This window comes from Leptonotus elevatus, chromosome 13 (assembly GCF_054856555.1).
Source record: "Leptonotus elevatus isolate MCC_2025b chromosome 13, RoL_Lele_1.0, whole genome shotgun sequence".
NCBI classification, from domain to species: domain Eukaryota; kingdom Metazoa; phylum Chordata; class Actinopteri; order Syngnathiformes; family Syngnathidae; genus Leptonotus; species Leptonotus elevatus.
In genome coordinates this window covers 16,927,556-16,938,579 of record NC_141251.1, presented here as the reverse complement: position 1 = coordinate 16,938,579, position 11,024 = coordinate 16,927,556, and the positions used below count along the sequence as shown (strand labels likewise).

Sequence of the window (11,024 nt, the reverse complement as noted above, 5' to 3'; positions counted from 1 at the left end):
TTTTGTTATATAAGTTGATTTTAAATAATTTGTGGATTGTTTTTAATTAAAGTCACGTTTCTGTTTACTCTTAACAACTGTGCCTACATATTTGAGGTGGGATTCTGCAGCGTCCAGGTGTGTTTTCTCTAAAGGAGAAAGCAAACCAATAATGACTTTCAGTGTTCACCAGAACAGAAAAGATTGCACTCAAAAGATCAATCTAAGGGGGAGGGTTTGTTGATGGGAGTTGCTTCAAATGGTCGGTGAGCAGACTTTTAATCCAAGTTGGAGTGAACGGCTAAAGGTTCTGCCTCCTTGATTTGAGTTGTGCAAGTTATACGTCATATTAAGGCTGAGGAAAGTTTTGAAGTGATTTATCTTGGTCTCATAGGCACATACACATTTTCCCCCACTGTAGACAAGCAAACATTCACTCACATGCACACCTATGAATGATTACGAGTCTTCAATGAACATGCTTTTTTTTTTTCATGTGAGGAAGCCTGAACACCTGCAAAAAAAAAAAATCCACACAAGTACAGGTAGAACATACAAACTCCACAAATAAAGGTCAGAACTGAGATACGAACGCTGAACATCACTTTGTCACTGTGCTGATTGTGTATTTTCATACACAAATTAAGTGTGCAGCAAGGGTTGGGCATCTCTAAATATAAATGCAAGCACCGCTGCTTGTGTTAACACCACATTAGAGGTGCCCTTGCTGGACCGCCGAAATTTAAAGTGCTGTAGCAGGTGATGCCTTGTTGCCATGGCAATGACAGTCAATTCCAGTTTCTCCCTATTATAAACCAGAATACACCAATGTACATCAGTGTTTTACAGCACAGTTATTACTTTGTCTCTCAACTGGCATGAACTACAACACTGGTTTTGGTTTCTTGTATTTGTCTCTTAGGGTCCCGTCATGCGTAGCAGTAGCACTGTACAGTTTGGAGAAAAATATTCGGACGAAACCAATTGAGGGCGGCAGAGAGAGAGAGGTTGCTTGCTTAGCTGAATTTTACTGACATTTGTGTGCGCATCTCTTCACCAGCTGATGAATAAAACATCCCATTCCCTGCCAATGGCAAGAAGCTCTGAAGAGGCTGTGTTGAGGCAGGTGCGTGAATGCAGTGTGACAACAAACGTGTGGAAATGTGCCCAGTTTTCTAGTCTCTCAGGCCTCCCTACTGTCTAACATTTGGTATTTTCCTCTTTCTTCTACTTGCTGCTGATGTTGATCAAAGACTTTTATTTTTTGAAAAACCCTCCAAAAGCTGGGTTACCATGACAACCGTGGTTAGGCGTGTGATACAGCAGCAGTGTAGCTATTTGTGTCCTGTGATTGAAAGCTCGATTCATCCCTCATGTAGCCCACTGTGGATGAATTAGCTTTCAGCTTGTGTTTATCCCATTACATATTGTAGTTTTTACAAACACACGCACATTTTCCTGCATAAACACAATTCACAATAATCACAGTCAAAGCTGCAAAGATAGATGTGGGACTTATTTGCATATGACAATTATGAAAGCAAACCTTATTCTTTAAGACCATTGTGGACATTATATAAATGTTATAATACCTATTCCTATTTATGTAATTGGCAAATTCATTTTCATTGTATTACTAACAGTTTAGATCCCTCCACTTGTACTATAAAACAAACTGTATTAGTAATATATGCTATCAATATGAATACAGTGGTAGCATATATATTTGTATAATTGAAATGACAGTTTATCAAAAATCAAAACGCTTGTATCCCCACTAAAATGAATGGAAATATCATGAATCCGTTCTGGCCTTTCTAAAAGTTTTAATGAGCAAAATAGCACTCTATAATATTGCATTTTTATTAAATCATACATTAATTATATAATTATAAATAATGTAAAAAGTTGACGGTTTTTGCCACGCTTTTTGCTTCTGTTAAATGGTCATTATGCTTCTTCTTCTGTTGTGCACACCTTGGCCAGTATAATACAGACCAACAGTACATGGAGACAGGAGATGCCGCAATTCCTCAGAAGTATATTTTACCCTAAAGACAGTCGAGTAACTAAACTTCATTAATATTATTATTATTAAATTGTCATTATTTAAATGAATAATAATACATTTAAATATATGTAAAAATACATATACATATATTCTAAATTATTATCATTATAAATAATAATAATAAATAATAAAAACAATAAATTAAAATTATTACATATTTATTATTATTATTATTATTAAAATTTAGTTGATGTTGTTGTTGTTTTTTTACCTAATTGTTTTTAAGGGTGTAGCCATTCTTCACAGAGGAAAAGGATTACAGTGGTGCTTCTAGATTGTGGCAGCACACTTCACTCCATCCAGCCCCCATCATTTCAAATGGTTTCCTTGCAGTGGAAGGACAATATTAGTTTGGTAACAGTAATGAGCCACAAAAGAAGAGCAAGGAAGAACAATACATTAATGCTCATATTTTCTGTGTTGGAAAATTACATGGGGAGCAAAACATTAAAAATATATTTTTTATTTTATTTTTGTTGTCAAAACTAATTGAATTTCCATTCATTTCAACGGATAAAGCTGATTTGTGATACAAGCATGATCACGGAATGAATTGACCATGAATCTCAAGGCACCAGTGTGACAATTGTTGCATTGCTTGGGTAGCCTACATGTGTTGTCCAACCATTTGTGTACAAATATCGTACCCGATGTGGAAAGGGTTCAGAAACGTGACTATTGATACTATTTGTTAGCCCATCTATCTATGGCACTTTCCATTATGTGTTAACATTAGCATCAAACTTGGCAATAATCAGCTTGAAGGCTCTTTTTTTGAAGAATTGTTCCCTCATTCAGTCTCAGAAGTTTGAGCTCGCAAGTCAAAATGAAAAATCGATCGAACAATGGCTCGTATCCTGAAAACCCCCCAAGTTGACTCACTTGTATCTCAAGGAACCACTGTACAGTATTTAAAATTTTCATTACACCACACTATTCTTTAGTGGCAATAAAGCCTTCAGATTTTTCTTTTTTTTCCTGTACTGTATTCAGTTATTACATTTTTGTGTTATTTATAGCTTTTAGGGGCTGGGAGACTACTTTAAATGCACGAGAAAAGCATACTAAAAAAGTATTAAAAAGCTGCTGTCGTATCTTGTTCCTGCACAAAAAGTAAGCCTATGTAGATTTGAATTGTGAGGAGCAAGGTAACTGTCAACCATGAGGTCTGGCACTGACAAAATATATGCTGATAGTATCAATAATCCAACAGTTGCTAGAGAAACCCCTATAAATATGTATGTATGTAAATATATAAAAATAAAAAATAAAGATTTCCAATGCTGTCCAATTTGGCAGCATGTGTCATTTCCAGGATGCAATTGAATACAATCACCACAGTGTGACAGCAGAGCTCGGCGCACCGAGGGTCTCGGCAACCCGGAGGGGCTTCATCAGCCCAATAATAGCCAAACTCCTCTCAGCTCTGCCTCTCACTGAGACATTATGCTCCTCAGGATGCTCTGCTCCTTCTCCAACTCGCGTCTATGGATTCACACCTGCATGGAGTATCAAATCCTACACGTGAGTGCTTGTTTTTCAAATAGTAATGCTTATCTTTTTTTTGTATTCTGTCTGGATGTGAGTTTTTATTTTATTTTATTTTAATTAAAACAGTCACAGAATTTTAAGAATTGTTGAATGGTGCTTTCCAACAACAAAGCAGCATTTAAATTTTTGCTTTCTAAGAACATGCATCTACTTTCTGCTTAGCTAAATCCAGTAAATTGCACATACTGTGATGAAAAGATATCATTGCAATGTGTGGTGGGGTAATTGCAGTAATGGTAACACACACACACACACACACACACACACACACACACACACACACACACACACACACACACACACACACACACACACACACACAATAAACCCCAGCTGTGAATAATGAGGCTGGGATCATTACCTTGGGTCAAGACTTGGTCGACTGCTGTTATCCAGCATCTCCATGCAGTAGGGGAGGAGGGATTTACAGTATGTGAATAGCATCAGTAGTTGAGCATGCATGTGGAAATACGGAGAGGGAGAGTTGGACATGTGTGTGTGCACATGAATTCACAGATTAGCCGTGCCGCCGTGAAATGAAAGAGGGGGAACCTATGTGGGCATGGTGAGCACAATTTACAGCACATGATAAAATACCAAGAAATGAAAGATTTATTTTACAGCCACAACATGTAGTATAGTGAGATTTTTTGCGTACTATTTAAGTCGAAGAGCTACCAGTTGCATACACACTTCTGAAAGAACAAATTTACTAGAACCCAAAAACTTGTACAGCTTGTACAGCTCAATAGCTGGTAGTTTTTTTTTTTTTTTTTTTAGAAAAGCAAAGCAAAATAATTAGACCATCTCACTGGTGAGTTATTTTTAGAACATACCCGCGAGTTACTCGTAGTCCTTGGGGGCTACCTATGTTGCTGACCCCATGTCTATTGCATGACTGTAATCACAAAAAATTGATTAAGATTGGAAAGGCGGTTATTAAAAATAAAATAAAAATCAATTTCTAACTGTTGGTCTACAGTTTATTTTATTGGTCAAATTTCATTTTAATTGTATTTTTATTGTCTTATGAGCTGAGCTGACATATATGTATTTATTTTATGTAATTTTAGCAATTCAAGTATAATATTTGATTCATTTTAACCCCAGGTGCTGTCTCATTCCTATCTTTTTTTAAATTCATTATGGTAATATTCTGTTTTATGAGCTAAAATTATTTTTTTTCTTATTATTCCTCTAAATCCTTCTAAACTAACCTTCCTAACTGCATGATTGTGTGATATGACGACCGTTAGTGTGAAGTGATCCAAAACATCATGGGACCAACACTGGTGCCAGTGGTAATTAAAATGTAAATAGATTAAAAATGTATGCCGGCCAACACGTATTCAACAAGCAATGCTACAAAGTGGGTGTGCGTGGGGTAAGCGGATGGGTGTGGTTGGGTTGGGGCGGGGGGGGGGGGGGGGGGGTAATTTATCCTCATCTGAAATTCATTTATCTTCATTTAATTTTCTGTCATTGTGGGCTGATATTGCGGTGATTAATGACTGTGCCTTAAATGAGAAAGGAAGAATATGGTGGACACTGCGGTGCCAGGTCACATTGCGCTCAAATACTACATTACAGACTTGGCTGCAGCTTCCAAGACTGTCACATTGGGGGGGGTTCTAGGACTTACTCCGTCTGCTCTGTAATGGCTGTTTTTTTTTTGTTTTTTTTGTAGTGTAGCCACATCAATTTTCTGCCACCTCGCCTGCAGCTTGCTCAACACACTGACACAGTGCATTAGTATTGATGCACTGTGAAGTGACTGATCGCAACGCCTTTAACGCAAAATGACAGGCTCATTGTATGTGCCATGCAAGATTTATGCAGCAAAGGTTTCAGGGGAGACGTAGACAATCCATTTTTAGGATTCTGACAATGTCACGCCCTTTTATTTGGACACGTGCTATATTGTGCTACTTGGAAAGCAGAAATCACTGCCGGCATTGTGTACACGGTCCGTTGACTGTCATCATGCTTTTCACGTTCGGCCTGAGCGAGGGATTGCACATGTCACACACTATCCAGATGGATTAGCAAGTGTACTGTACATGACATACAGTCGAGTGAAATCATCTTTTTGAGCAGTTGTGCGGAACCTTTGGTTCGATCACTGGCTATCAAGTCCTCTGTAGGAAATGTATTCGTTTTGGATTTAATTTTGTTCTTGTAATGCTGGGCTCCCTCTAGTGGTACACAAGAAGAATTATTACCAAAGTACTGTACAGTTCAGTTGTATTTAAGCTTTTTTTTTTAAACTGGTGCATTTTTTTTTACTAAGCTTTTCTGTACAATGCATTTTAATTGAATGCATATTAAAATACATATTTTAAGTTAATAGGCAATATTTTATTTTGATGGGCCTTGGTGTAAAAAGTTGGAGAACCACTGTTTTAAAAGCTTTGCTGAATGTAGAAATGCTGTAACAGCATAATGTATCCCAGCTGGCCAATAAGGGGAATTTTCATAAAACTTTACAGCAGTTCTTAACTAAACACTAATGAATTTGTCATATAGCAGAATATTTCAGAAGCACTCTGCAAGGATTGCCCACAAGTGTCCAAAGTGATGTTAGCACCGGTGCTATAAATGGTGTCCTGGCCGGTCCACTCCATTTTATAGACTGCAATAGATTAGAAGACAATCTCGAGTCACCACGGTGATGAAAGAGACACTCTTTTTCTTATAATGAGCCAGTGGGCTATTCAAATGATTATGTAGCTGTTGCTTAAAGGTCAGATTCAACATGAATCCGCTTTATGGCAGGTTTAACACTAAATACAATGGGTTGCGATAAAGCCTTAGGTATACAGGTAATGAAAGGGTAAGCCACTTCTTTGTTTGGACATCAATACAGAATCAAAAGTTTGTCTTTGTTTTTCTGGTCAGATTCCATTTTATTCTGAGCTGGATTAATGGCCACATCAGTCTTAGGTTTATTTTAAGAAAAACAACTGATCTATTTTTCAGTATCGGGCCAGTACCCAGCCATATTTCAAGGTATTGGTACTCGCCCTTGTGAGTATGGTTGTTCGTCTCTGTGTGCCCTGCAATTGGCTGGCAACCAGTTCAGGGTGTACCCCGCCTACTGCCCGAAGCCAGCTGGGATAGGCTCCAGCAACCCCCGCGACCCTTGTGAGGACCAGCGGTACAGAAAATGGATGGATGGATGGATGGTACTCGCCCTCTTGTGGCCATTTTACGATCAGGAACTATAGCAAATCTAATAATGGTAATTATTTGGGATGGGTAATTACAGATGTCAATCATACCTTATTGTTATTGGTACTCATGATGCTCTTGTGCCTGTTTTACGATTAGGAACTAGAAATTAACCAATCTAATAATAGTAATTATTAGGTATCGGACTGATACCTGGCCTGGCCTTATTTCAAGGTATTGGTACTCGCGAGTCGTGACGGCGCCCGATGCCAGTATCAGCGGCCCTCTTGTGGCCATTTTACAATTAGGATGTAGGAATTAGTCAATCTAATAATGATCATTATTTGGGATAGGTGAGTACCGATACCTTGGTATCATCAGGATCAGGAACTAGAAATCACAAGAATAGAAAATGTCCTTTAATTTTAAGGGGAACTGCTATAGTGGGACATATAGGTCTGCTTTTTAAATTATGTTATTGTTTTCTTTGAGGACATTTTATGTGTCAAAAGTGCTAGTGGTATCGGTACTTGGTATTGGTATGAGTACTTGTACAGGTATTGTAAGGAAGTAAAGATCACCAAAAAAAAAACATAATTCGTTGTATTTATTAATATGATCATTATGACTGTAAATATAAATAACAATCTTTCCAGGACTAAGTGGAATTATTGTCAAAATATTCAACATTGTGGTCCATTGATTCCTTGCAATTGTGTTTTGTACAAAGTAGTATTTTATTCACAAAGCAACTGTATTAATTGATTATTAATTACAGATTTTCTTTAAAGATAAATAAAGTCTACATTTCATGTTTTTCAATGCAACCTGAGCAGATCTTCTGACCTTTGAGTGATGTTGCTGTGTTCGTCCCCCTCCATCACAGATGCCGATAACTTGCTAAGGGTTGAGATGGATGTCTTCATCCTGGGGCTTGGTGACCCTTAAGTGCTGGCGAGATGTCCTTCAGTGACGACGCGAGCCAGCCCCCCACTTCCGCGCCGTCCCTCAACCACACGCCCTCTTCTCCACCGCCGCCGTGGGAGGAGGCCGGCTCAAACGAGACTCTGCTCCCAGACCTGTCGGGCCTCGGCCACGACGAGCAATGTCACACGTCTCCCGTCCTCACGGCGTTCCTGGTGGCGTGGTACAGCGTCACAATGGTGCTGGGCCTGGTGGGCAACGTTGGCCTTATTTGCATAATTACCCGGCGCCGGGAGAAAGCCAACGTCACCAGCATTTTCATCTGTAATCTGTCATTCTCTGACATTCTGGTGTGTGTCTTCTGCCTCCCTTTCACACTGGTATACACGCTGATGGACCACTGGGTGTTTGGGTCCCTGCTGTGCCGGCTGGTGCCCTTCATTCAATGCATGTCCGTGACCGTCTCCATCCTTTCCCTGGTTTTTATCGCTCTGGAGAGACATCAACTCATTATTAACCCGGCTGGCTGGAAACCCAGTATTCCGCAAGCCTACACGGCTGTGGTCGTCATCTGGATTCTGGGCTGCTTCACCTCCTGGCCTTTCCTGGCCTTTCAGCTGCTAACGAAAGAGCCCTACGCCAACGTGATCCTTCCCCAGTCTGCTCTCTATCACGAAACGTCACCCCCACATCACTTTCCGCCTGCTAACTCATCCGCGCTTCACAATTCACTTCATTTTCACAACCTTCAGCCACCCTTGCACATGGAGGCCTGTCTGGAGCACTGGCCCTCTCAACATCACCGGCTGACCTACACCACCTGGCTGCTGCTTTTCCAGTACTGCGGCCCTCTGATTCTCGTCCTGCTGTGTTACATCCGCGTGTTCGTTCGCCTGCGTCACCGCAAAGACATGCTGGACCGTGCCAGGACGCCCGATAGCCAGCGCATGACCCACAGCCGTCGCATCAACATCATGCTGGTGGCGCTGATCACGGCCTTCGCCCTGTGCTGGCTTCCGCTCACCATCTTCAACGCCGTGTCCGACTGGTACCAGGAGGCGCTGCCCGTGTGCCACCACAACCTGCTCTTTTCCCTCTGCCACCTGCTGGCCATGTCGTCCACCTGCATCAACCCCATCATCTACGGATTCCTCAACTCCAACTTCAGGCAGGAGGTGAAGGAGGTGCTCCAGTACTGCTGCTGCCGGCCTCAGGAGGAGGAGTGTGAGCGCTTCCCAGTGTCCACCGTGCACATGGAGGTGTCTCGCACCTCGATGCCACTCACCTGCAGGACTAACTCTGTTTAATAGTCCAGATGGACATGAATCTCCTTTTACACTTTTAAATGGAGCTTCAAGTTCTCATCTTTTCATAACGAGAGATTACAAGACATTTTTCAGGTTTTTAGTCTTAAATAAATAGTGCAGTGTGCTAATAGAGGGGTGGGCAAACTAGCATTGACATTATCACATGATATTTGGTCCAGATCTATTCTTGTCGTTTTTGTTCCTAAAATTGGTTCATTAAAAAGTATTATTTTCTTTTTCATTTATGTTAGTTGCGAACTTTTAAAAATGTATTTATTGTAAACAATACAACAACAATATACACACACACACGATTAGTGAAAATACATGTATAATTGATGCCCATTATAAATTTATTGAAAACTGCATTGACCCAGTTGTGTATCTTAAATGTGGCCTTTTAAATTGCACACCCCTGCCATAATACAAAAATACCCTGTTATCATAAAGTCTTGAATTATCAGTTTTAAATGAAATGAGCCTTACATGCACTGCTGCACTGCATCATTGCAACTAACTTTCTAAAACAATCGGGCAAAATCGGAACATGTCTTTGTAATAAAAGTTAGCAAAAGCCCAATTGTCTGATGTCCCTGAAAGATTATCCTGTAGCAAATATCCTGTAGTGTGGAATGTGTTAAGAGTGATTTTTTTCTTCTCCCCCAACTGCTCAGAAAACGGTCAGACAATGTTGTATGGTAAACATGGAATAATGAACGGACCTACAACCAAAGACAAAAGATAGGTTGAGAAGAGATATCTGCTAACTCAGATTGGGATGATTACTTCCACCAAGAAGCACACGAGCAGGGGTGCTCAAGTTCGGTCCTCGAGAGCCCCTATCCAGCCTGTTTTCCACGTTTCCATCCTGCAGCACAGCTGAATCTAATGATCAGCTAATCAGCAAGCTTTGCAGAAGCCTGATAACGTTCCTGATCATGAATCAGATGTGTTAGTGGAGAGAAACATGGAAACCAGGCTGGATAGGGGCTCTCGAGGACCGAACTTGAGCACCCCTGCACAAGAGCGGAATACAGTATTCGATTGATTGTTGATGTGCACAAGTGAATGCTAAATAATTGCGTTTTGAAGCCAAATGAATTGCACCGCTTAGGTGAAGCAAACGTGCTGTGAGTCATTCTTAATGAGCTTTCCGTCTAAACAGATTTCCATTTACCTTCAGCCTTTTCCAACCTAAAGCGTGGTAAACGCATGCCGATAATCAGGCCGAATTTGTGCATTTTTACATTTATTCAAGGTCATCAAATGCCCATTATAAATGCATTGAAAACTGCATTGACCCAGTTGTGTATTTTACATGTGGTCCTTAAGCAAAAAATAAATATATTTTGTCATTAAAGGCTTGATTCTCATCAGCGATTATAGGCTATTGTAGTGAAGGGTGTATTGAGAATATTTTTTCCTTTGATCTGCTTGAAAAACAATCAGGCCAACAATGGTAAATGTTAAACCTGTTCAATAAATCCAATCACAAATCCTTATGTGTGTGGGCAACACTGAGTTCGGCCCAGCCAGGGACTCCATGATTGTGACGTTAATAAAAGAAAAAAGAAAAAAGAAAAAGAAACGCTAGCCAATTAAGACGTGACCTGACACAAATACAAAAGCAACTTGTTGTGCTTAATATGTGTATAACATGTCTCCTAAATCATTCGCCACAATACAAATGACAAGGAGAAGAGTTTGCAACCAAATTGTAGTTTCCAAGCTAACAGTGACTCTAGCTTCTATTTTATCTACTACTGCTACTCTTTCTTATTCTTTGTATTTTCTACTAGTCTGGATGCCATTTGGCACCATGCTGCCTCTCACAGGTCAGTCTTGGTACTACGATGATCATCTAGTTTAGGGTAGGAGACCTAATTGTCAATGGCACTATCGTTATATATATATTAAGTACATCACACACTATAACAACTGAAGGAACATACACAGTGGTTGTTTTCCTTGTCATGATGTGTGGGGTCTATCTCACACATTAAAAAAATTGCTTAATATGT

General features: G+C 40.0%; 1 protein-coding gene across 1 annotated transcript; it reads left to right on the top strand.

The window, feature by feature from the left end:
- Nucleotides 1-3,498: 3,498 nt before the first annotated feature.
- npy4r (neuropeptide Y receptor Y4) lies at nucleotides 3,499-9,799 on the top strand. Its single transcript, XM_086093236.1, has 2 exons — nucleotides 3,499-3,574; nucleotides 7,659-9,799. The coding sequence occupies exon 2, from the start codon at nucleotides 7,732-7,734 to the stop codon at nucleotides 9,001-9,003; it is 1,272 nt and encodes a 423-aa protein (XP_085949362.1). The 5' UTR covers nucleotides 3,499-3,574; nucleotides 7,659-7,731; the 3' UTR covers nucleotides 9,004-9,799.
- Nucleotides 9,800-11,024: the final 1,225 nt, after the last annotated feature.

Bases quoted from the DNA above. Each gene is read 5' to 3' on its own strand.
- npy4r (XM_086093236.1), top strand. From the start codon at position 7,732: ATGTCCTTCAGTGACGACGCGAGCCAGCCCCCCACTTCCGCGCCGTCC.